General features: G+C 34.5%; 4 protein-coding genes across 5 annotated transcripts; 2 read left to right on the forward strand and 2 right to left on the reverse strand.

Annotated features, from left to right (window-relative positions):
* Positions 1 to 278: 278 nt before the first annotated feature.
* LOC18053815 lies at positions 279 to 6,392 on the forward strand. Its single transcript, XM_024178092.1, has 4 exons — positions 279 to 501; positions 1,922 to 2,337; positions 4,574 to 5,585; positions 6,164 to 6,392. Exons 1-3 carry the CDS (start codon positions 396 to 398, stop codon positions 5,573 to 5,575), a joined length of 1,524 nt encoding a protein of 507 aa, XP_024033860.1. The 5' UTR covers positions 279 to 395; the 3' UTR covers positions 5,576 to 5,585; positions 6,164 to 6,392.
* Positions 6,393 to 6,535: 143 nt separating this feature from the next.
* Positions 6,536 to 10,211, reverse strand: LOC18053816. 2 transcript variants are annotated; one of them, XM_006453529.2, is made up of 5 exons: positions 9,334 to 10,211; positions 8,444 to 8,514; positions 7,967 to 8,360; positions 7,647 to 7,873; positions 6,536 to 7,388 (listed from the first exon to the last, which is right to left on the reverse strand). In XM_006453529.2, exons 1-4 carry the CDS (start codon positions 9,466 to 9,468, stop codon positions 7,685 to 7,687), a joined length of 789 nt encoding a protein of 262 aa, XP_006453592.1. In that variant the 5' UTR covers positions 9,469 to 10,211; the 3' UTR covers positions 6,536 to 7,388; positions 7,647 to 7,684. The 2 variants fall into 2 exon arrangements, with proteins under 2 accessions (XP_006453592.1, XP_006453593.1); XM_006453530.2 differs by lacking the exon at positions 6,536 to 7,388 and having other exon boundaries at positions 7,509 to 7,873.
* Positions 10,212 to 14,078: 3,867 nt separating this feature from the next.
* LOC18053817 (nucleoid-associated protein At2g24020, chloroplastic) lies at positions 14,079 to 16,538 on the forward strand. The gene is made up of 7 exons (XM_024178341.1): positions 14,079 to 14,227; positions 14,779 to 14,933; positions 15,174 to 15,274; positions 15,356 to 15,395; positions 15,739 to 15,810; positions 16,076 to 16,132; positions 16,228 to 16,538. The coding sequence occupies exons 1-7, from the start codon at positions 14,149 to 14,151 to the stop codon at positions 16,300 to 16,302; spliced, it is 579 nt and encodes a 192-aa protein (XP_024034109.1). The 5' UTR covers positions 14,079 to 14,148; the 3' UTR covers positions 16,303 to 16,538.
* A 124-nt stretch (positions 16,539 to 16,662) lies between these two features.
* Positions 16,663 to 21,151, reverse strand: LOC18053818 (serine carboxypeptidase 24). Its single transcript, XM_006453533.2, has 9 exons — positions 20,840 to 21,151; positions 18,626 to 18,733; positions 18,442 to 18,537; positions 18,216 to 18,308; positions 18,041 to 18,126; positions 17,564 to 17,964; positions 17,366 to 17,461; positions 17,176 to 17,281; positions 16,663 to 17,053 (listed from the first exon to the last, which is right to left on the reverse strand). Exons 1-9 carry the CDS (start codon positions 21,105 to 21,107, stop codon positions 16,892 to 16,894), a joined length of 1,416 nt encoding a protein of 471 aa, XP_006453596.1. The 5' UTR covers positions 21,108 to 21,151; the 3' UTR covers positions 16,663 to 16,891.
* Between the last annotated feature and the right edge of the window lie 3,731 nt (positions 21,152 to 24,882).

Below are 24,882 nucleotides of genomic sequence, written 5' to 3' on the forward strand. Positions count from 1 at the left end.
CATTTCTGGTGTACAAATTTTTTTTAACAAAATAAAAAGAGGTGATTTAATTGTAAACGTGGCTCAATTTTATTTGCTTTGTAAATTATGTACCGGTGTTACTGGGCACAGACAAACTAGAACCACTGAACACACACGACGTACCAGCCTACCAGGCACCAAACTCTCAGGCCCTCACCCTGCAAGCCGTGTGCTGTAAAGCGTGTAACGTTAATCTAAAATCGTATCTAAGGGAACCTTTTAAAATTGACACAACAGCACAAAAGCACCACGTGCCATACTTGCGCGTGCAACACACGGCCATCCACCATATAACTCAATCCGTTCCGCCACCAAATTCTCCCACTGAGTCAAGCAGCTCACACAAACACACACACGCTCTCTATTTACAGTCAATGGAGTTCAAGTTCCGAGCAATTGACGAAAGAACGACGCCGTGTCGATCTTCTCCTTCTCCGTCTTCTCATAGCTTGAGCTACTTCTCTGAGCAAGCATTGCGAGGTCCGGTTAGATCTACCGCTCAATGGCCATTATCCTCTGTTTGGTTACTGAAATATAAGACTAGAAAGGAAATAGAAGTAAAATAGTTGTTGCTTTTTTTTTTGTCCTACAATGTTTCTCTAAGTTCATCACATAGTTTTTTTTTTTTAAAAAAAAAAATTGGTTAGCAAGTAGTTTAAACACGATTTTGTTTATAGTGTTTGGCTGAACCGATGAAATATACAAAGGTTGAAAGTAATGTACGTTTGTTAATATTTATATTTTTTTAATGGATCATACGTTTGCTTTAAAATAGATAAATCAGGTGTGAAAAGCTTTCGATTTTGAAGTTATTTTGTGGAAGCTGTTAGGAAACTGAATTTGGAACCCTTGTTACAGAAGCAGTTAAGATGAGAAATAAAAAAGGTAGAAAAGTTAGAAGTGGCTTTGGCAAAGCTTTAATCTTACTTCATAATTACAATCAGAGAAACCGCTTTCTGAAAGGCACTCCCGGCGCATCCTATTTGCCAAAGGGATTTTCTGTATGGCTGAGAAAAAGAGAAAGTATATATGTGTTTGTGTGTAGAATCAGCTTCCCTGATTGCAGTAATATTAGACTTTATAAAGTCTGAGACCCTGTTTACAATGTTGTATATAGAATTTTTCATGAATTTAGAACATTGTAAAAAAGTTGTAAACGTATTTTACTTACAACATTGTAAATGGTTGGTAACGTTGTAAGTAAAATACGTTTAGAATGTTGTAAACCAGGATCCTGGGTTGATATAACACACACACATAAAATTATTTATTATACTTATTATTATTATTATTATTATTATTATTATTATTATTATTATTATTATTTGAAGAAAAGAGAAGCTGGGTAAATATTGTTGCAGGATTGTAAATCTTGCTGGCTTTGTTTATGTTGTTTGGTCAATATTTTGGAAGATAATCTACTCAGATTTAGTACAATGAGTTTTTAATGGGTTTCAGAGAGGAAAGAGAAAGCAAAATGTAGAGACTTGGGGCCTGTTTGATTTGTAGTTTATGATTCTTTCATGCAAACAAAGGATTCTGCAGGTAGAAAAAGAGGAGCTCTGTTCGGGTTGGCAATAACGGTTTCCAAAAATAATTCTTGAAACTGGATTGAAATCTAAAAACAATAGGGAGTCCCTTTTTGTTGTTCCTTATTAGATTGTATTTGTTTCATATGCAAAACTCTAAATGGTGTGGTAATTTTGAGAATTTCTATAAATTTTGAACCAACACTGCGTTAACTTTTGTGCTCCAAAAAAAAAAAAAATCAATTCTTTTTTAATCTTTTCGTCAAATTTTTATGATTAAAATCAAGTCATTTTTATTTTAAAGTTCTTTTGCACTTGAAATGAAATGACATACCTTACCATCTTGACCTAATATAAATATTCTCTTTCAGTTAACTACTCTATGGATCCCAATTTCATGCACAATCCAAGGGACTTTTACACAATCCAGCGTGAGATTGAGAAGGAGAGAATCAGGCATGAAATAATCACCGCGGAAAATTTGCGTCGGCGATTGCTAGAAGAAGAGGTAAGAAGAGAGCTGATGATGGAAAGAGAGATGGCAAGAGCAAGTGAAATGGGCCTATCAATGGATGAAAGACTCTCAATGCAGCTCCATTCAAGATACCCATTAATGCACCAGTTAAACAATCGCTGGCTTGAGGACCGGTTCCCATTTCCTGGGAGTCGTGGCATGGGCTTTGGACATGATGTACTGCCTCCTACTCTGCCGCAGTTTTCAGATGCCATGAAAGATGAGATTAGGAATGCCTTGGAGGTTAACAAGAAGGATAAACTGATTATGCTGGTCAGTATTCAATTTTAACATAGTTCTTTTTTTGTTTCTGGCACCGATGAGTTTATTTGTCTTCAATATTGGTTGATGACTGTATTATTGGAGTTTGATTTGCTAAAAATTGCTAAAAGTTTTATAGAATTCATTTCAATCTGGTGCTAAAGTCAGAGGTATGTGAATGATGTCAGATTTAGTGTACGCTCAATCTTTACATTATTTGTCTTCTACACTATTTCTGGTGTTACTGCAAATTCAATAGAATTTTCTCAAAGACCTATAAGCTCTAATAGTTTCTTGGTTGGAAATGTTTTTTGACTGCAAGCTTGTAGAGGTAGGTATAATCATGAGCTAAATAAACTGTTTTGCTACCCATGTATGTGGTAACCCTTCTACTTGTGGGATGTGCATCAAAAACTCTATCCTAAGGGAGCACCATTGTGATTGATCAAGGATATTTTTCTCCTTTGATTACGGTAGCTACAATTGTTCTTTACAACAATTTGTTGTAGTAGCATTACTGGAATGTGGGCAGAAAATAACCTGAGATTGATGGCTTTGCTGATTCCTTTGATGTTGATTTTTGGTGTACGAGTTACTTGGGAAGTCTGCCCTATGTATAAACGCCAGACTCTTATACATGCCTCTGTCAATATACAATGAAAGCATGATCTAAACACACCATGTAGAATAAAAACAAATATATTGTCTCTAGGACCGGGACCTTGATTGGATTATGCTTTCATTGTATATTGTCCTGCTGCTCTAGTTTTATTGAAATTTAATGGACTAAAATTTTTCAATATTTACCGTGTTACTGAGGTTATAGCTTAGGTACTGAAACAGTAGATGGATTATGGTAGATAGTAGGTTTAAATAATACCAATATAATGAAAGAGATTGTATTCCTTGTTATCTTTCTGATGCATTCTAGGACATCCTCTGTGGACTTCTGCTCATTTTCATTTTGATACTTATGAAACTTGGTAAGTCTTGTTTTCCTGTGTTTGACATTTTCTGCTGATGGAAAATTTCAGAAGAAAGTAGTGACAATGCTCAATAATGCAGTGTATTTCAAAATGATAATTGAAGATTTTGGATTTCTCAAAACTGAAAAATAAATAGAGATTGGTGAGCTCGCTTCATGTTAATTTCTTCATCCTATCCAATTGAACTACTCTGTGATGACATTGTTTTTCTTGAACCCTTATCCATCAATGTTTCTTTCCATGTCCATTTGAATGGCTTTATCCCGCACTTAACTGTTCTGCAAAATGAACAAAGTCAAATTAGCTGTATAATAGTGTACCTGGATTTGTATGCTGTTAGGAGGTCACTACTTAGAGATTCCCACGTCCATTCATAGTACTATATGACTTGATCTTGATGAACAGGTGACAAGTTTGTTTGGGAGTGCATTTGGACTCACTATCTTGATTTAGTTCCAAACATGTTAGCATTTGGTTATGAACATTGGTCAAAGTTCACATTTTCAGTTTGGTTCGTCAACTCAAGTATATGAGAGAACTGTGTAACTCTTGACCATGTGTTCAAATGCCAATGTATTTGGTTTTAAAATTTGGGCAGTGAGGACATGTGATCCTCCACAACCTGGAATCATTGTGTGTATCAAAACTTTTGTTTGGACAAGTATCAAAACTTTTTTCTAGCAAAAGTGAGCTTGCTGCAAGCTAGGGTGATTACATTTGGTAACCATCAACAGTTGCTTGAACTTTTAGAGATTGATTTCTGATGATTCTTTTTTCCAGTAATTTCTTATTTTAAATCCTATTGTTTACATTTGTGTATATGTGTTGGCTGGAGGCTCCACTTAAATGGTGTTTTCTCTAATTATGAATTAATGCTGGTAAGTGTTAATATCATCTCTTCTCGTCCATGTTATTAGGATAGTTTTTCACAAACCTATTCAAACATATTTGTAGTTTTTGATATTATTATTATTATTTTGAAAAGGAAACATATTCCTAGTTCAGAGTTGGTAATGTTGTTAATTGCCAAGGATTCTGTTTGTATTGAATGTTTTAAAATACTGCTACATTCCACCTTATTTGGAGAATTAATTGTTTAAAATAAAACTAGTGCGCATTATTATTAACTTGTAAACAAATTCTTTAATCTGTACTCACATTGGCAGAAGATGGGGCTCACAGGGAATATTTTGCCACTTTCACCATTGATGAGGTAACTAATACATGGCATCATAGTTACAGTTTTTGAGTCTCTTTTGCAGGCTAAGCCCGATCCCAATCTTTGTGGATCAAAGCGGAAAGCTTCCACACCTCCTGCAGCTTCTGTAGAGCTCCCTTTAATGAGTTCAAAAAAAACCAAGGAGTGGAGTTGCGCCCTCTGTCAGGTCAGTGCTACTAGTGAGAGAGGTCTAGATGAGCATCTTCAAGGTAAGAAGCACAAGGCTAAGGAAGCCGGACTTCTTAGAGCTCAGAAGATGTGCAACAACTCCATTTCATCCATGTCAAAAAAATCTGGAAAGAAAATTAAGCTTAGAGAAAGTAAAGACAGTTCTGGCCAAGAAATGAAGACTGACGTAGAAGAGGAATCAACTGAAGTTAATAAAGCTGTTGTTGGTTCAGACCAGAAAGCAGAGGGTGTAGAAGATTCAGAGATAAAAAATGAGGGGCTGCCAAAGAAGAAAGACCTGACTGCTAAAACTAGGAAGAAGAAAAATGGGATACCAACTGCAGAGAAGACAAAGAGAAAACCACCCCTTAGGAAGAAGTTCAAATTCTGGTGTGAAGATTGTCAAGTTGGTACTCACTCTGCTGTTGTGATGGAAGGTCATAAAAGGGGGAAGAAACACATAGCTCGGTCTAATGAATCTAAGAAAAATGATGAAGCTGTCCCAGCTACCAGCAGCATGACTATTGTGGCACCGCCAGATCCTACCGAGAAAGCTGAAGATGAAGATGTAGTGGCTGAAGAACCAAATGAAAAGACAACGGGCCGTGTTACTGAGAAGGATGAAGATGAAGAGGTGGTGGCCAAAGAAGCCAGTGAACAAAGAGCAGAGAATGTTACTAAGGAGGTTGAAGATGAAGGTTTTGTGGCCAAAGAAGCCAGCGGAGGAATGACAGAAAATGTTACTGATGTTGAAGGTGAAGGTTTAGTGGCCAAAAAAGCAAAGAAAGAAATGGCAGAAAATGTTACTGGAGATTCAAATGGCGCACATCCGTCTATAGTGGCAGATGTAGTGGACCTGATGCAGAAGACTCATTGATATGCTGACGGTACAGCTCTAACTTTTATTTTCTCTTGCACTTGATTCTGAATGTCTCAAATTTCAATCTTCAGCTGCATCTCACTCTATCATTTAAATTTTGAAAATTTTGATAGTAAATGATTAAGTTGATTCTTCCATCTCATGCTATATGGATTTGAAGATACTGATTGATGAAGCCTTTAGATTCAAGCAGTAATACTGTAATAGTTATCATGTGTTGTTATCTACCAAGACTGGAGCCAAAGTCATTGGTAAAAAGTTAGATAAAAGAATGGCAGCCACTCTACTAGATCTACTTTCTTTGAAAGTGCTTCCTATAAGCAGGCTTTGTCTCTACAGCATCGTCATAGAGCTGATTCTTCCCATTTCATGAATTTTCTTTGAAAGTGCTTACTATAAGCAGGCTTTTTCTCAACAATGTCGTCATAGAGCTGATTCTTTGCATTTCATGAATTCTTTCAATTTTGGAGCTTTTCTTCCTTGCTATCGCATTAGAAAACCAGTCATGAGATAAGACCCTTCAACTGGAAGCAAATTTTTCTTGATCATGACCTAATGTCATTTATATTGTGTTATATTTGGCAGGCAGTTGGCGGCATATCATTAGTCAATGTGCTCCTGTCAACTGGTTATTTAACCTGTCAATCGTACAAGCTTCCTGACCTTTGGATGTCATCCCGCAAGTTTCCTGACTACCTAGTTTATAACAAGTTTGTAAGATGTGATAATAATCTTCGTGTTTAGAAACGTTGTGAACTTCAAATCGTGTGGGATTAAAAATCTTGTCAATAATCATTTATCAGGTGTCCCGAAACAGATTAGTCAACTAATATACCTTGATGGTTAATGGTTAGGGTCACCCTATGTTATGATGAGTGTAACATACACACACTCACAGCAACAGTAATAAATCCCACCATTAGTACTGTTGCTGTGAGTGTGTGTATGTTATACTCAACGTAACTTAACAGTGGCCTAATGGTTATGAGATGGTTTTTTTTTACGCAACATCTTTCATAAAAGAACCGCGTTTCCACGTGATGCTTGGATACATTCTGAACTGTTTAAGGCTGTAGCTCTGTGCCGTTCAAAAATCTCAATGGAGACTTTTCTTTCCAAGGATTATAAAAATCTTGGAATGACGCATAGAAGCAGAACCAGTAAAGTTTGCACGGGCTCGATTCAGCATTCCACTACAATCCCTTCATTATTTCCCCCACTACTAAAGCAACTTTTACCCCAATAGCCAACTAGCCATTGCCTAACAAAAAGCCATGCTTACATATACACAATAATTTTGTAGTAAACGTAAAGAGATGGGAGTATGATTACATATAGCCAAGGAATTTGTGGCTTCCAGTCATTGGAGGATTAACTTTAAACTTGTACAAATACCATAGTGGCTTTGACGACCCCATCTATGCAATAGAACTGCTACCAAACAAGATTTAAGGTTAAGTATAACCACCCAATTGCAAGGAAACAAATGTGGAAACTTCTGGGAGTTCTAACGAGGGGCCTCTCAATGCACAACTCTGACCTTCTACAAGATTCCAAGTTCTAAATTCTTCCGCAAGGGTGTCCAGGCGGGCGGAGAAAGCATAAAATTTAAAGCAGTTTTTTTTTTTTTTTTTAGTCATGAAGCACTCAGAAGAAGCTTACCAAAAACTATAGAGCCAAAGAAACAAAATATGGAAATCTCACAACCGTTGTCTAAATTTGCTTCCACTTTACTCCAGCCGTCCGAAACCAAATGCATGACGCATTTAGTAGCGCCTACCGCGCAAGCATTTGCTTGCATATATCCTTTCTGCACAATATCACTACTTTTATTTATTTCAATTTTTTAAAAAAAAAAGACAAAAAAAAATGATTTTGCAACTCTAAAAGCATTCTAAAATGCACCTTTAATTAAAAAAACAGGAGAATGTGTTCTAACCACCAATTCATCCATTCCATTTATGTATTTAATATATAAACTACTGTCTTGTACTTTACAATGAGAAGGTAAATAAAATAGTATGAAGAACTATAAGTAGACACAACAAAGCAGACAAGGTAAGCTTACCAAAATATAATCTCTTAAATTGCAATACAACTAAGAACTTAAACTCTCAAGGCAACCTGATCTTGCCATGAAATCTTCCTCTTCCCTGACCGATTTGCCCCGTTTCCGATATTCCTACAAACTGATAACTTCATGTCATTAAGCTGCTCCTCACTTCCACCTCTGACTGAACTTTTATTTGATTCCTCTACCCTCCATGGCTCGCTATTGAATTCTTCCTCCTCTCTCTGCAGTAAAGTAGAACTAAGAAACATTAGCTGAATTGAAAATGTATCAAATGGATATAATGTTCATAATCAATATTATGACCAATAGATTACCGATATCTGGTTTAAGTCAAAAACTGGAGTCACGTTTTGTATGGCAGCATCCTTTCGACTGTAAACCCTTTCCTTCTGGTTTAGATCAAGAACTGGCAAGGAATGTAGCGAAGTTGATTCCTTTCCATTGTAAGCCTTCAGCTTCTGGTTCAAATCAAAAACAGCAATTGGGTTTCGCAAAGTTGCTTCCTTTTCATTATAAGCCTTTCCCTTTTTATTTAGATCAAAACCTAAAGGTGGGCGACACAAAGCAGCTGCCTTTCTGCCGTAATTCCTTTCTTTTGCCATTTTCCTACTTGGGATTGGTTTCTGCTGAGCCTTTACAGAATTTTGGCCCATTGTCGAAGTCAAGGGCTGGTTGGCTGTCAAGTATTGGTGCCGTCTTCTCAAGAACCTTTGATTTTAAAGAATATTAGACTATGATTTTCAAATATTTGATGAAAAATTCTATAGGAACTAGGGATTATGAGATTATACCGGACTTCACTCTGTAAGGTCAATTTTTTCTGTTTCATCATCTGCAATTTCTTTTTCTTAGCCTCCATTTCCTGCAAAAAATTAATAGTTTAAATCATCGATCACTACCTAAAAAATAACAAAGTTCCGAATACAAATTGCAAATCATGCAAGTATAATTTCTACAAACATGTTATAAAAGCTGATTGAAAAACCAAACTAAAAAAAAAAAAGGAAAGGAAAAATAAAACTCCAAGGATTCAATAGAGTTTTTTTTTTTTTGACAAATATGATATCAAAAGTTAAGAGATTAAACCAAACAAACTATGTGAATTTTCAGGTGAACTGCAAAGAAGGAGAAGACTCAACAAATAGATAGAACATCAAATCCATGAGGTCTCAAAACCTTTCTTTCTTTCCTTTTTTTTAATATTAAAAAAAATGATGCTCACTCAAAGAATCACATAGATTTAATACATCTTTATTTTTTGGATGCTTAATCAACCTAATTTAACTGATTAATTAAGCTTGTTTATTCCCTCGGTTCTTCCCAACAAATAAACCAAATGACATGTAACTTAACAAAAACAAAGAACACCACAAACAAAATAATAACATGGGAACTTCACAAAAACATAGAACACCGCCAACAAAATACACATACAAGCACAAAAGGAAATAAAAAGTCCATTTTTAAGGTTAGCTTTGACCTGATCTCACCACTTTACAAACCAGAACAAAAGAACCAAAGCAACAATTCTTTTTTTTTTTAAATTGACATCCAACAATCATACATAAAAACCACCAAATCAAGAGAACCGTGAAAAAAAAAAAATCAAGCAAAGCAAATCAACATAAAAATTTTGAGAAAAAGAAAACAGATCTGATCATATCAAACAAGAAGGCAATACCTTTAACAACTCTTCATAGTCCTGCTTGAGACTCTGGTGCCTGAGCCTAACCCTTGTATCGTCATAAACAGAACAAGCTGGAGCTGGAGCTATCTCAACAGATGCAGCAACACCTTTCATCTTTTTTTTCATCATCACGATCAGATCACAGAGATACAAAACAAGAACAGCCCACGAGCCCAAAAACAAAAACTAGAGCACAAACAGAGAGATAGGGGTGAAAGAGAGGAAAAAGCTGAAAGCTTGATGATAAAAATGAAAGCTTGATGATGAAATAAGAAAGAGAGAAAGAGGTAATAGACAAAGAAAGAAAATAAAGGAAGAGAGAGGAAGGTTCTTTGGGTTCCTGTTTTCTCTGTGAAAACTCTGACCAAGACAAAGAATGAAAACACCAAAGAGCCCACATAATTTTCGGTGAAAAATAATGTTTTCCTTGCTTTCTTTCTTTCTTTTTGAGAGAGAGAGACAGTGATGAAGATGGGATTTTTTTTTTTTTTTGGGATGTTGCAGAAGGGCATTTCTGTAAACGTGTTTTTTTTTGTTATGTGAGGTGAGGTGGGTTTGGTTGGAGGACATTTGATTTGAAGACTTTGTTACAATAACAATAACAGCAACAATAACATTTGCATATATGCTCATGGGGGATTAGCTTCTCTTTCCATGTTTTGAATTTTTCGTGGGTTTCTTTTTTGTTTTTCTTCTATTTGTATAAAAACTTTGGCTTGGTCCAGCTGGGCCATTGAAGAAAGAGAGAGAAAGAGTTTCCATGTTGTTTCTTCTTTCTTTGTATTTGTTTTTGTTTGCCTGTGTGTGTAGACAGGGAAAGATGGATAGACAAGACTACAACAAAGACTTAGGCTTGGCCTTTTAGAGAGAGAATGATGACAGGGTTGAAGAAAAAGAAATTTAAAAATGGAATAATACTTATGGTCCCTCACTCTTTAAATTTTATCAAATAAATGCATAGTTCGTCTACTTATATCAGATAGGTCCCTTATTCTTAATACAAAGTTACAAACCTTTCTCTTTATAGTATATTGATAATCTATGTCAAATGATAGCAAAAGGAAAATGAGCCTGCCTCCATATGATAACCAACTCCTCCTAATTAGGAAAAAGATGCTTTAACCACTAGGCCCCCAGTTAAGTTTTTGAATTGTTTAATATATCTTTTTCTTTATCTTAACATTATATTTTTATGTATGTATGTATGTATTTTCTTGTGTCTATGTATGTCCCTCAAAAATAGTTTTAATTAATACAAATGTGTAACCATAGTAAGTATAATTCAAAAATAGGCTTCAAAGAAATGAAGAAAAAAGTTACCAATATAATAATAAAATGATCACAAAAATAATTAATTCCTACTCAGAAAGTTGAAACCAAAAAAAAAAAAAGTAAAGTCATGTAACTAAGAGATGGTTCCCATTTGACATATCATTTAGTGTTAGGCTAATAGGCTTATAGTTTAATGGTTAAATCTGAATATTTTGAGGCAATTTTGTTGTTTCAGTTAGTGCTAGGTATCAATTTGATACAAGTACAAAAATGATGATCTTATTTGAGAAATAAGAAAAATTAGGGAACCAAGAGTTATTATCAGCAATCTATCTTAATAAAATAAAAAGAAAGTTGAGAAGATAAATGGGATGATGATGATGATGTTATATCTCGATGATGTGTTGTACTCGTTGCTGTATTTCTTGTTGGCGTTGGATGAGTGCTCGCTTCGCTTGTGCCCGCCTTGTGCGAGTGATTGTGATGGCCACACATAAGAAGAGATGTTTTTGCTAATTAATTCTATTCCACATTGCTATTGCACACACCACACCAAAAATGAAGCATTTACCATCATACCCTCTCCCTTTTGCTTCCTTTTCTAACGAAGATTGCTGTTTCTCTCTCTATCTTTCATTTCTGTTTTTACCTCCCACGTACTTTTCCCACATCTAGCTGTTAAACCACAAACAATGCCCCCCATTTTAGGCTTCAAGCCAGAAACCAACAGGACGAACTATTTTCCAGCCAACAACACTTTTTATGAATCAATAGAATCACCAACCATGATCAGCAGTATTGCATGTTTTGCATTTTAACCCCTTAAATAGAAGCAACAAAAAGCAGTAACTATGCATATTATCTCCTCTCCCTCAGCCTCCAAAATTGTTGTCAATACCTAACCACTACCTAACTTCTCAAAAATCGACTTTTTTAGTTTGCGTATGTGACACCACTCTAGCTACTTTGCCTTGGCCTACTTTAATTGAATTGAATGCTCCAAAGTTTCACTCATAGCCTTATCTTTCCAATCCTTCTCTTAAGCTACCATCACATGCAATTAAAGTTCTGGAAAATTGAGGCGCGACTAACATAGAGCAACTTTATCAAAAAGCCGTGCATTTTCAACCTTACAAATTCTCCTTCTTCGTTACAACTTACAAGTCTCAATTTATATATTGTGTGAACTGTAGATTTTGAGGGCTTAAAAACAAAGGATGATGGGTAAAGAAAAAAACTGTTGGGTTTTTCTTGGAGTTTGCTGACCAGCGACCAGGATCTCAAGAGTAGACAATTAATATACGTCTAATGGAGTCATAAAGATGGCGATTGTTTGGCTGCATTATATCAGATTAGAGACCAGAGAAAGATGGGTTGTGCCTTTTTATTTCTTCTATTTATTTAATTTTTTTATTGATTGCATAGCACGATACGAAGATGGGGTGCTATGTGGATTTGATGTGGACATGTAAATGGGAAAAAAAGAAATGTTGCCTCATCTTCTTCATTGAGTAGTGATTGGTTTGATTGTTTCGATTTTTTTACTGTTTAGGCTATAATGGATCATGTGATTCACAGACAACTTGTTATAAGCATTAGAAAATGATATATAATGTAGCTGATAGAAATGGAAAGAAAAATTACAATTGTTTTAACCGAATTTTCGCTAGGAACCAATTTGAACCATTTAGTGATTGTACTTACCAAACTTAAGTCAAATCCAATTTAAATAAATAAATTTATTTAGTCGTGTTTTTATGACATTTGAGATATGAGATATACCTGAAGTAACCTATAAGATAAATTGAAATGTTTTGAGTTTGGAATAACATGAAGAGTCCAATGGAGCTCATTAGAGTTGATTTAGAAAGTTAGTATAGGAAGCTCAAGGGAGTTGAAGGGTACCTTAGGTGCAATCAGTATATAATTTTTGAGAACTTATCTAAAAAGCTCACTAGAGCTCGTGGTATATCTCAGGTGAGCTCATATATAAAACATGATCTAAGAATTAAAACCATTATAATAAACAAAAAAAATAAGCATAGACAATAAATAAAACACATGATTTTACATGGTTCAACCATTTGGCCTATATCCATGGGAGTAACTCACCTCTAATTAATTATATCAACAAAACCTTATTAAATGTTGGTAATAATGAATAATAACGTGAGATAGAATATGGTTTTTGTGGAAATAAGAGAGTTCTCTATATAAAGAATAAGAAAAGGCTCCTTTGGAAGATAAGGTAGTCAAGATCTTCCATGAAAATGTAAAAAAAAATTAAGAAATCCTATAAATAGAGGGCGAAGAAGATGAAATAGCCTATTAAGAAATCGGATTTGAAAAACAGTCCTTTGTCTTGTGTCTTGAGTTGAATGTATAAGATTGGCTTCGTAAGGGTATTTTCATATTTTCTGCTACGTGGAGATTTTCTATTTGCGCTGCTCGCCCTAGGTAGTGTTATTTTGCTTTTATTCACTTGATGGTGACCAAATATGATTGGTGAACAAGTAAATTCTGTAGTTCCTATGTGGTCCTTACTCTCACCGCATGGCAGAAGCTAGTGCAGTAGTTTCGTTGCTTTTCCATCGACAGTTGAGGAGTGCTGACGTATCATTTCTTTATTGCTATACTCAGGTGATTATTCTTCTATTAATCCCTTACTTTTAGCCTAATGGATAAAAATATTTATTCATTTTTTGATGACATGTAATCCACACCATGATTTTTGAATTTCAATTTTATCCCTTGAACTATTACAAATTTATTAGGGTTGTCCTCTCTCTCAAAAATTATCCTTAACTTTGTCTTGAACCATCCTCCCTTCTATTAAAAGTATTGAATTTTATTCTCTTTCATTCTCTATTGTCATATGCCACTTGTCTATTAATCCAAAATAATGTCCCAAATTTATTCCCAAACAACAACTAATAGGCCTGCCTGTGTTTCCACATGATTTATATATAATTACAATTAAGCATGATGTGTACTCGCGCGCAAAGAGAGATTTGTCGTAGAGTCCGCAGCCCTCAATAAAAGCTGGCCATGCTCATGCGCGACTTTTTGTTGGCCTTAAAATTGCGATGCTCCCATTCTTTTTCTTTTTGTTTTTTTTGTTTTTTTTTTTTTTAAAAAAAAGTATTGTGATGCTTTTACACGTGTCATCTAATCAGGCAAAAGGCCCAATCTACAAAAATACGGGCCATGAGAACAAGCCCAAGTTGTTTTTTTGGGCCAGCAGTGACTGTTCAACACAATCATTTTGTAATACTATTACTGTTTTGCATTAACAATAAGAAAATGCACAATCAAGCAAAAATGCATAGGACTGACGTTTCATCTCTCTAATTGTCTGTCGTATACAATATGTGGAACCACAGGTGACTGAAACACAGAAAGAAACACAAATTATTTAAAATTAAAAAAGAAAAAGAAAAAGAAAAAGAAAAGAACCCCCCCAACCCCAATATATATTTATAAATCGAACCAATACTTGAAAGTCTGAAAATATCTAAAGCTTGCTTCGTGTTCTCAATGGCTTCGACAAGTGCCTTTACAGCTCAGATTTCAAGTATTCACTGGAAGAAGCCCATTTCTTCTTCAAATTTTTCCAGTAATTTTCTACCCCCTCCTTCTCTCTGTATAATAATTTGTTTTGTTAAATTGTTGTTTCAAAGTGGCAAAATATGAATTTTCATGTTCAATTTTGACATTGACGGAAATGGAAATATATGTTGCTTTAAGAGTAAAAAAGAGAAAAAAAAAATGTAACTTGTTATGGGGTTTAGATTTGCATTTTTAGTGAATTATTTTGGTTGTGAAGTGTTGTTCACTTGTAGATATTCTAGGTTTAAGTTTGTATTGTATGCTTCTATGTTTTACAATATGAAAGTTGTGTTTTTTGTGATGATAGATGTCATTTTTGTATGGATTTGTTCATTTTGTTTGATTTGTTTAGACAATTTGTTTTGGAGTTGTATGTGGATAAGGGCAATATGGCTTCGTTGAAATTTTATTTTATTTATCATCATCATCATCATCATCATCGTCTTACTCATGCTAGGTTATTCACTTCTCTTTGAACTATCTTTTCTGTTTTCTTCAATTTGTGATGCGGTAAGAATTGCTTATTTATATATTTTTGGTTACTCTGCTCATTTCCAGATAACCTAAATTTAAATTCAAACCTTGCTGGTAAGGAGATGTTATCATTTTCCAGTCAACAAAAATCAGGGCATCAATTTAGATCTCTCCGCGTGTGTGGTCTCTTTGGAGGGAAGAAAGATAATAATGAGAAAGGTGATGATGCTCCTTCAAAGGTCAGTCTCTTTAGCCATTTCTCATAGTCAAGTTGCTTTTTCCAAGGTTGATACCGCAGAGGGTGTAAAAGTTAATCTTGAACAACTTCTTCTTGCAATCCTGCCTTTAATAATAATAAATTTTTTTCCTCCCTCTTTTAGCTACCATGTATGGTGTTATCCATTTATTTGTGGTGAGGATGTGTTTATTGTTATTTATTCCTCGACTCTTAACATTTCGTTGCTGCCATTTGATTTTAGGCAGGAATTCTTGGAAATATGCAGAATCTATATGAGACTGTGAAAAAGGCACAAATGGTGGTTCAAGTTGAGGCAGTGCGGGTGCAAAAAGAACTGGCTGCGTATGTCTAATGTATTAAATATGTTGTTCTCTGAACTTATAGTTTTGCTCAACTCTATAATGTTATCATTTTGTATTGCAGAGCTGAGTTTGATGGTTATTGTGAGGGTGAGCTGATTAAGGTATGTTAATTTCTCCCCTTATCAAAAAGTTCCTCCCACGTTGGTTTTAGGAACGTCATTTGCTCATTTTACCTTGCGTGAAATAATTAAATGTGTGTTGAACTTTTATTTTTTTAATCTTTTAGATCATGTTGACATTATCTTGAACCAGTGTACAGAACATTGAAACCATTGTTCAGTTGAATGGCCCTTTACGCTGTCAATTTCAATGTCAAGGAGAATGTTGCTATAAACATGCCTTAATTCATGTATAAAAGTCGGGAAAATGACATGTAACTTTCAGTGTTGATGACTTTTATCTCTTTTGAATTCCCTAAAGTTGTAAACTGATTTTATCTTTTAGGTAACATTATCTGGAAACCAGCAACCAGTACGCACTGAGATCACAGAGGCGGCAATGGAATTAGGTGCAGAAGTGAGTTCATAAAACTTATCCATCTTCACTCTGTTTCATTCTACCAGATATTCTCTTTTCACTGTTTTATTAGTCCTTGCATGTGAGACTATACACTTATATTTTTTTACTAGCAATTACGTACATGGATGTATATTAGATGCACTTTACTGAACTTTAGAATAGGCTGCTATTTTATCTGAAGTGTAGGAATTACTTAAGGTTGCTGTAACTGCAGTTTTATGTTTTGAAGAAACTATGACACATGCCGGTTCTTTATTTGCAGAAACTTTCACTCTTAGTTACTGAGGCATACAAGGATGCACACCAGAAGAGTGTACTGGTGAGAATTTCCAGACCTCTTTCCCATCGAACTAGTCTATATTGCTTACTCATCTTTGTTGCAATCTAATACTTTAGATCTTCTGCTTTTATCAGGCCATGAAGGAGAGAATGAGTGATCTTGCTCAGAGCTTAGGAATGCCTCAAGGTCTAAGTGAGGGATTAAAGTAAGAACGTCCACTCACCAGTATCTAAGATAGAGCTTCAATTTTGTCTACAGACCAGGCTGAATGGCAATCCATATTGTGATCTTAAGATTTACTCAGCTGTTCAATATCATTCTGGCTTAAATTGAGTAGAGTAACTCTAGTTGGAACTTGTGATCTTTGTTCACCTCCCCCATTGTAACAATTACAGGAAATTTGACCTTTTTTTGTTGATGCATTTATAATTATAGTTTTTTTTTTTTAAATTTCCTTTGCTTGAATGGGCTTATATTATGGCATCTAACAGCCTTCAGTGTCGAATGGACAACACAGGGGCTTCATTTTCTATCATCTCAGCAAATTGCAAGTGAGATAAAAAGGCTGTTCTCTGTATATCATTGTGTACAGGAAAAAAATCATAGTTCATTTTTGTGTTTGCATTAGGGAGTGCTCAGCACATTTTGAATTCAGTTTCATCTGAAATCTCTTTCTGCTTTCGGCTAGAACATAAAATCAAACAATTCTAGTAATACAAATTCTAAATTGAATGAATCATTCCTACTCTAATTGCCTCGCTGATCATTTTGATGTGTAAGTTGGTACTAAAAATGTCGTCATCTTTGAGAAATATGTCGTGATTTAGGCAATTGTTTCCCAGCCAAGAATGATCTGAACAGAATTAAAGCCCTTCTGGGCTGAAATAATGGAACTTCATGGCCAGCTCCTCTCACTGTAGCAAAGGTCAGCCCCTTGTAAACTTCTGTCCATCCTCCGACCTATTAAGAGGGGTTTAATTTTACTGATTCAAGCCTTTGTTTAGTCACAAAAGAAACATTTGAAAGCAAGAAACAAAAATAAAGTGCTTTTGCTGTGAAAAATATGTTGGCGAAAAAGGTACCTGGTTGCCAGAGTACCATGGATACCATGGAGTTTTGATGGGAAGATTGAGATGGCTGACAGAAAATCTAGTGGCAGTCACTGGAACCACTGAATCTGTATCTCCACTGCAATTGAAAATTCAATCAGGCTATTATCACGACGAAAAGTGATTATTAATAGAGAATCAGAAAGAGAAATCAGTCGTCTACCTGAAAACCCAGATTTTAAGACCAGCTGCAATAAGCTGTTTGTATGTGGGTAACACAGAATCTTCAGAATCCTTCCAATTATTGATCAGAACATCACTGCATTACCAGTATAACAAAGAAATAAAAAATAAAAAAATCAGGTTAAAAATTCACCAAACTCTCCTATTTGCTTTCACTGGCTAAGAGCAGTTAAAAGACCTGCAAGCAGTCCATTTGTATGGAATCCCAGTTACATTTGCATGCAATGCCTTCTGCACTTCCTGTCTGTTATAATATTTTTCTGCATAATTCTCAGTGCAAGGATCATATCCAGAAACCCTTCGGCGCAAAAGTGTATTTTTGAGCCTCATTGGCCTAACTGTACTATTTGGCAATGCAATGCAAGATGGTGTGTAAATGCTGTATTGATCAATATCTCCAAACTCATGGTTCATTGCATAATTTACAGTATCATCACATTTCTTTGAACTCTTTTCTGCTGAGAAATTGCAGTGATTAATGATTGATCGATAGGTTTTATCTGAAATCATAGAATGGGTCCACCAGAATGTAACAGTTCCAATGCTGTCATAGTAATTGTCTGTTACAGCATTACCAACCTGTATATATACAAACCATTTGATTAATATTCTTAATTTAATCATATTTGTAAAGTTGGAATTGTATTTTACTTACAATAAATCCTTTAAGATTTATGATTGGCCGCGAATAGGCACTGTTATAGTCAATGATTTTCTTTGCCAATTGGGGAACATAGTGCCCTGTGATCAGCAAGATATGTAAATTTTTTGGATTTTTATTTTTTATTTTTTAAAAAAATAGAAGCATGTTTATTGTTGTTTATATATACCTGCATAACTTTCTCCGGCAATGTAAAATTCCCTATATTTGTATTGTGGAAATCTTGACATCCATCTGATGAGAAATACTAGAGCATCCTGAGCTGTGTTAACAATTCAGCAACTATAATTAGGACTAAATGACAGAAGAATAAACGTAATAGAGGCAGGGTTTATCTACAATACAGCAGCTGTAAGGATATAACTACCAAATTTTTCATTACATTTCTCAATTACCTGTACGATTGTCCCCGGAATCTTTAAGATTGGAACTTGTATTTGTGTAGGAGAATCCAACACCGGCAGGTGATTCGAGGAAGAGAATATTTGCTTCTGTTAGCATACAAATTTAAAACTTCAAAATCTGATAGCAACGAGAGAAAATTCTGTTTCGTTAAGTACTTGAATGTACAGTTGTTACCTCTGCTCCAAGAATACTTATTGAGATAAAGAGATGATCCGTTTCTATTAATTCGAAAAGGTCCAATCTCCTCTGATGCTCCATATGCCACTGATGAACATCCAGGCCCTGGAGAATTACACATAACATGATCAATTCAAAAACTAGTTGGTTTGCCGAATTTTTGTAAGTCAGAAGTTTCTTCAGGATTGCTTGAAGAGGTTAAAAAACACAAGCTATGCTTAAGAGTTTTGATGCATTGAGTGAATGAATATTTTCTGTTTGTTATTTTTAATAATACCTCCGTAACCGCGCCGCAGTCTGAATATTTAGACTCAATTTTTTTACCAAATCTACCCAACTAGTATTCCAAAATAACGTGTAAGATAACATTATGTATAACAACAAAGGTAAAAAGGGAACTGAGAGAGTGGCCAAATTCATGAATGCTAGCTTCCGTGTTTGTCTCACAAGGTGGAGTTGACACACCATGAACACACAGTGGAGCAGAGCTGCGCACAACATGCTGCTGCCACTAGAGAATGAGAGTGACTATTGCCTGTTCTCTACTATTACAATTTACAGCAACAGCTGTACTCACAAATCACAATAATTTCTTGATCAATATAGTTGCTGCCATAATCATAAACCTACTAGCTACATTACTTTTATCCTTAGAGAAAATTTTTGGTTAAATGCTCTAATCCAGACCTGTTTTGTACCATAATATTGTCCTAAAGGAACAATGTCCAAGTAATATAAATATTAAACTGAAGCATCCATCAAATTAAATCTGGCATTTTCAACAATATTCACCTAGATTGTTGAAAAAGCAGACTCTATATATGTAGCCAGCTCATACTGAAAATGGAAACCAAGGACATCAATAATTCAACCAAGTGTGGCAACGATTTGAATTATTGCAATAGCCTGTGGGTTGTGTGGTTGCTAACTTGCTGTCACTCACTACAGTTTCAAATAAAAACATCCAAAAATTGCTTTGAATGATGGTACATAAAACCGGTCTCGTTTTGGTATGTATTAATGTTATGTGAATGTGAGTGCATTATATCCTTTATCCATTCTTTTGATAAACAACATAATGGTGTCACTGAAAAATATATAAAAAAAAAAAAAAAAAATTCTGCAACACAACACCAACCCATTTAATTACAGAACGGAAAACAAATATTTTATTTCCTTTCTTAATACACAAGTTACAAATACTGACCCTTATTATTATTCGTGTTGCTGTCCAAGTCAGTGCTTAGTTTCGACCATCAATGATTTTTTTTAAAATCTAATTAAATTTCAAAATCTTGATCTCTATCGTTAACAGCATCGATCATTTTTTCTCCTCTCTGAATACGCGTGCTTCAAAGCCAGAAGTTACTCAGAGGCCAGTAAAAAGTTACTTCGTTTTGGTGACGATTAATTATCTCAAGTCAACTCAAAGAAGCAAAGACTCATCATACAGGCCACCAAAGTAAAGAACCATCTTTTTGAACAAGAAAAAAGTTGGCTCACTTTTGTTTTGTTGTTGGTATTTTATTGATTTTAATTCCCTTATTGCATACATCAAATGTGTCAGATTCATGTTGTCGACAATAGAGCGGTCCCTCTGCTGAAAACAGTATTATTTTTTTTTTTGTTTTTTGTAAGAAATAGCTTTGAAAAGAAATTAATTAAGTGAAAAACAGAAGGCAATTAATGACAAAAAAAAAAATTCAGAAAGAAAAGCATAAACGTCAGATACGGAAGGAATAAGAAACAATTAGATAGCTTTGAAGATGACGTTGTGGCGCATTTTAGCGTGAATGTGGGGTTTCAAACTAACGTGAGAGGGGTGAAATATGTGCCCCCCCCAAGGTGCGCCTGCAAGTCATGCGACACAACTGGGAAGAGGCTGCCAAGGGCATGCACGTTTAATTCATTCATAAAGAGAAGGCAGGGAGAGATTTTCCTGCTTCCTTTTCCCTTTTTTTTTTTAAGGCTCATCAATTTTGGCCCTAAGACCAAATTTCTCAATCACACATTATGATAAAATATAACAAACTAAGTAAGTACAAGTCATTTGTTACTGCTAAATGGTTAAAATGTAATTTTCAAGTTTTTTTTTTCCCCCATGAGAATTGCTATTCCATAATGAATGTAACATTACATGTTATGAAGCAATAAGAAGGTGCATAGAATAATTATTTCATCATAACCTTAAAAAAATAAAATTTAACTGACCTCCATTGAGCCATAGAACAAGAGGTTTTTTCAAAGCAGATGAAGCAGCTTCAGTGAGCCAGTAAAACAGAGCTCTGCCATGATTCTCATTCACTGTTACATAGCCTGAGAATTGCGAGAATGTGACTGGTGGCTGCCCCGGAAGAGCTGAGATTCGATCCAGCTTTTGTTGTTTGGTCAAAGCTGCAACATTAATAATGGCAGTGATTGAAGAGAAGAGAAATATGGCAAGAGAAAATGAGAAGCCAAGGCTAAGGGTTTCTCTCATGGCAGCCGAAAATTATGAAGAGGGTATTGTTGAGAGTGAGGGTGAGAGTGAGAGGCTTGTCTTGTACGTATATATTGGTGCCAAATAATTATTCGTTCATTTGTTCTGCGGCTTTGAAAAGTCTAAAATGTTGTTGCTGCAATTTTACGACATGCACAAGTTGAGCTGCACCACCTAGCAGCTAGTTTTGTGGACCTTATTCTCTCTCTTTGTACGCTTGATCCTACAAGGCAAATTGAAATCTTGATCCGAAACTTATTGGTCAAAAACCCAGAAGCTACCTCACAAATTTAATGCATCCATCCACAAGGCCAGCTTCTCTCTCTCTCTCTCTCTCTCTCTCGTGTCTTTGTCAAGCTGTGCAATTACTAAGCTGGCCGGCTAACATAAATATATTTATTAATACTAGCTGAGAAAGTATTATGTAGTTTTATTATCGCCGTTCATCAATTAATTAGGTAAGAGTAAATACATTAGAGACGAGAAATTAGTTAACGGAGTGATTCGTGCTAATACCAAATTACAGGTATTTGATAGATTCTTGACCAATTGTATCAACTCTTGCAATATATATATATATATATATATATAGTCTAAATAATTTACTTACGTGTGTCTGATCAAGAGGGGTTTGTACTCAACTCCTAAGTGTCGATCGATCATCACGAGGGGTTTATTTAAAATATTTGTGTTGAATTCGTTATCTGAGTATCGTATGGTAATGGTACCATAATATGCTGTTGATAAAAAAAAAAATCGATCACACGAAAAAAACTTAAATTTGTAGGTTATCCCATATCAATTTTTCACTTAACGATGTCGTTAATTTTCGGATTCAGCAATATGGGTGTAGACGTGTAGTATAAAAGCGCTTTCAATAGAAGTGATCACATAAAAAACATTTAGGAAAAAGTACACGAACTTTTAATAAAGAAAGCATTTTGCTTTTTGAAAATGATTTTTAGTCGTATTCTACATATCTAAAGAATTCAATTAACTGTTATTCAAAGTTGGCTTTTGATTGACTTAAAATCATCCTAAGGAGAGTAGAATAAACAACATTCCAAAGTCAATTCTTATAAGCTTCTAATAATTAATTAGACTCTTTGGGCAATAAGCTTAAGTTGCTATAGCTAGCTAATGCTAGCTATCTAGGTGGCCTTTTTTTTTAAATTAAAAACATTAATATTTGCTTCAATTCTCTCGAGATAAGTTCATGGATGTGGTCCTCAGTTTATATGAAGGAAGCAAGAAAGCAACTGGATTTTAAAAGATTTAATGGATGTGGGGCTGTGAGTCTTGTGACTCCTTTCGATCCGCAATTGTCCTCTAACTTAATTTGATTCTTTAAATATCGCATGGGACGAAATAACAATAAAAGTGGAGGTGGCCTGGTAAAGCCTCACCATTAAGATGTTCATATACCAACAATATGTCCTCATCACTTCTTTTTCATTTTTCCCTCCTTGGCTCCCCCCAAAACCCAAAAAAAAAAAAAAATTACACGCAGAAAACTCGCGTCTAATAATAAAAACAACAACAACAGTAGCAGTAGTAGTAGTAATAATAATAATAATAATAATAAGATTTTCATTAAAAAATGCACAAATTTAAGATGAGTAATAACAATTGTGTTAATGGCTGAAATTTTAACTAATTAACCTTTTAAAAAGTTTTTGGCACAAGTTTATTATTAATTTTCTCCTGATCTCAGCTATACTAATCTTTTAAAAATCTTCTGTCATGTATCTTTTAGTGATAGTGTATGGATAAGATTTAACTTCTTTTATTTTATTTATTTATTAACAACCAATCAACAATTAATTAGTTTGCTCAGAACATGATCAAATCAGGAGAGAATCATGATCCTCCTTTATTGATGTCTACTCTCCTATTTTGAAGAATTTATAACATTGGCGGACTTGATCTTGACTTATGATATATTTAAGGAAAAAAAATTGATCATTTATATTTTACATCTATAACGAGGAAGATGATCTACTTGTCTATTTATCTACCAAAAGCTTGATTAATTTATCATATATCAAAATTAGGAGGAGCTAAGGAGTTGATCGACCTTCAGAACATTGTTACGTCTTATATATCACAATAAAATTGTCTAGTGAAGTGGTTAAAACTACTTTATACCGAATCCCCTTCTAGACTTGCCTATTAGCAACTAGTTTTATAATAGTTTATGAGGAATTATAACATCGTTATAATAAGCATAATCGCTAAGTCGTTATCATAATCTTTTAACTAATAATTAATAAATTAATCTTGATTAAACATTGTCACCTCTTAACTAATCAGTCGTTAGGTTATCGTCTTCCAACGTTGGGCTCTCAAATATTAACTACCATCTTTTATTTATGGTACGTTTACTTCTAAAGTTGTTCAAAAAAGTGAATTGCCAATTTTGTGGGGAATGCATGCGGGCATGATTCCTAATTTCCTATCATTTCATTAATCACACAGTTAGGCGTATGTAATCATATCTTTGTAAGAATCGTTTTCTTAAAATGGTGTGCTGGCCACTATCAGTTCAAAAGTTGTAATTTTCCATTATCCCTTCAAATGTTTTTTTTTTTTTTTTTTGTTCTTAAAAACTAATGTAAATAAATCTAAAAGGTTAGAAAATTAATATTTTATATCCTAAATATAATCATAAAAACTTGCCTTCCACTCTTATAAAAAGAGATCCCATTAATGAGCGAATACATGACCACAAGCTTCATTGAATTACACTCAAAACACTACTTGATGTCCAATTTTCTGGAACCCCACATGCACTGACAAGAAGATGGGAGTTAATAATTTCTTCAAAATTCAACAGCAACTCTACCAGTCAAAACCTAATTATGCTATTGTTGCTTGCATTTGTAAACTATTTCGGTCTTCATTATTTATTGTAATTAGATTAGATCTCATCTCCCCATGATTTCCGAGATTTTCTTCGCCAGATTTTTCCGCTAATTCTTTCCATGCATAAACGAAACCCCGTGTGCATCCCCATGCAAGCGTGCAATTTAGATTAGATCAACTCCTATCCGCTAACTATATAAAGAATAAATAAAATATCAAATCTAAATTAAGTTTTTCTTCAGTTCTATAGAAGATTTGATCAGCTGCAAGTATCTTCTATCATTTTTAAAGGATTTTATTAAAATAGTAGTACGTGACAATTATATATATAAAAGATAACAAGTACTTTTTGTCTTTAAAAGAAAAAAATTAAATTAATTAAATCAGATAGTAACAGTAGTAATGTTAATGCTAATGCAGCTCATGATGGAAGCTTCTCCTCCTTGTGTGAACTCTGAAGCCTAATTCCAACCGCCGTAAGGAGCATTAAATATTTCACATTTTCATGCGTGCCGCCATCCTTATTTATAGCTACTACCATATATGGGTTGGTCAAAGATCAGTATCCATATCCTATATATATATATTATCATCCAATTTCATAAGATCGATTATTGGTATTCATGCTAGCTAGAATAATATTGTTGAAGATTTCCGGTTTATCAATCAATTTGCTTCCTTCTCATAAACGTGATGATGATAGAAGAAATATTCTAAGTTATAACAAGTTTGAGGTTCAAGTTACCCCCATTTACTTGAAGATCGCAAAGGGATCACTTTTCAGAATTTATATAACATTTACTTAAAAAGAAAATTGCACTGCATATTTTGAAACAGAATTAATTAAAGATATCCTCCGTTAATCAATAATTTCATTAATTTAAAAGCTTGAGCCCGACTGATGTTATAT

The sequence above is a fragment of the Citrus clementina genome, unplaced genomic scaffold (assembly GCF_000493195.1).
Source record: "Citrus clementina cultivar Clemenules unplaced genomic scaffold, Citrus_clementina_v1.0 scaffold_1, whole genome shotgun sequence".
Classification (NCBI taxonomy): Eukaryota; Viridiplantae; Streptophyta; class Magnoliopsida; order Sapindales; family Rutaceae; genus Citrus; species Citrus x clementina.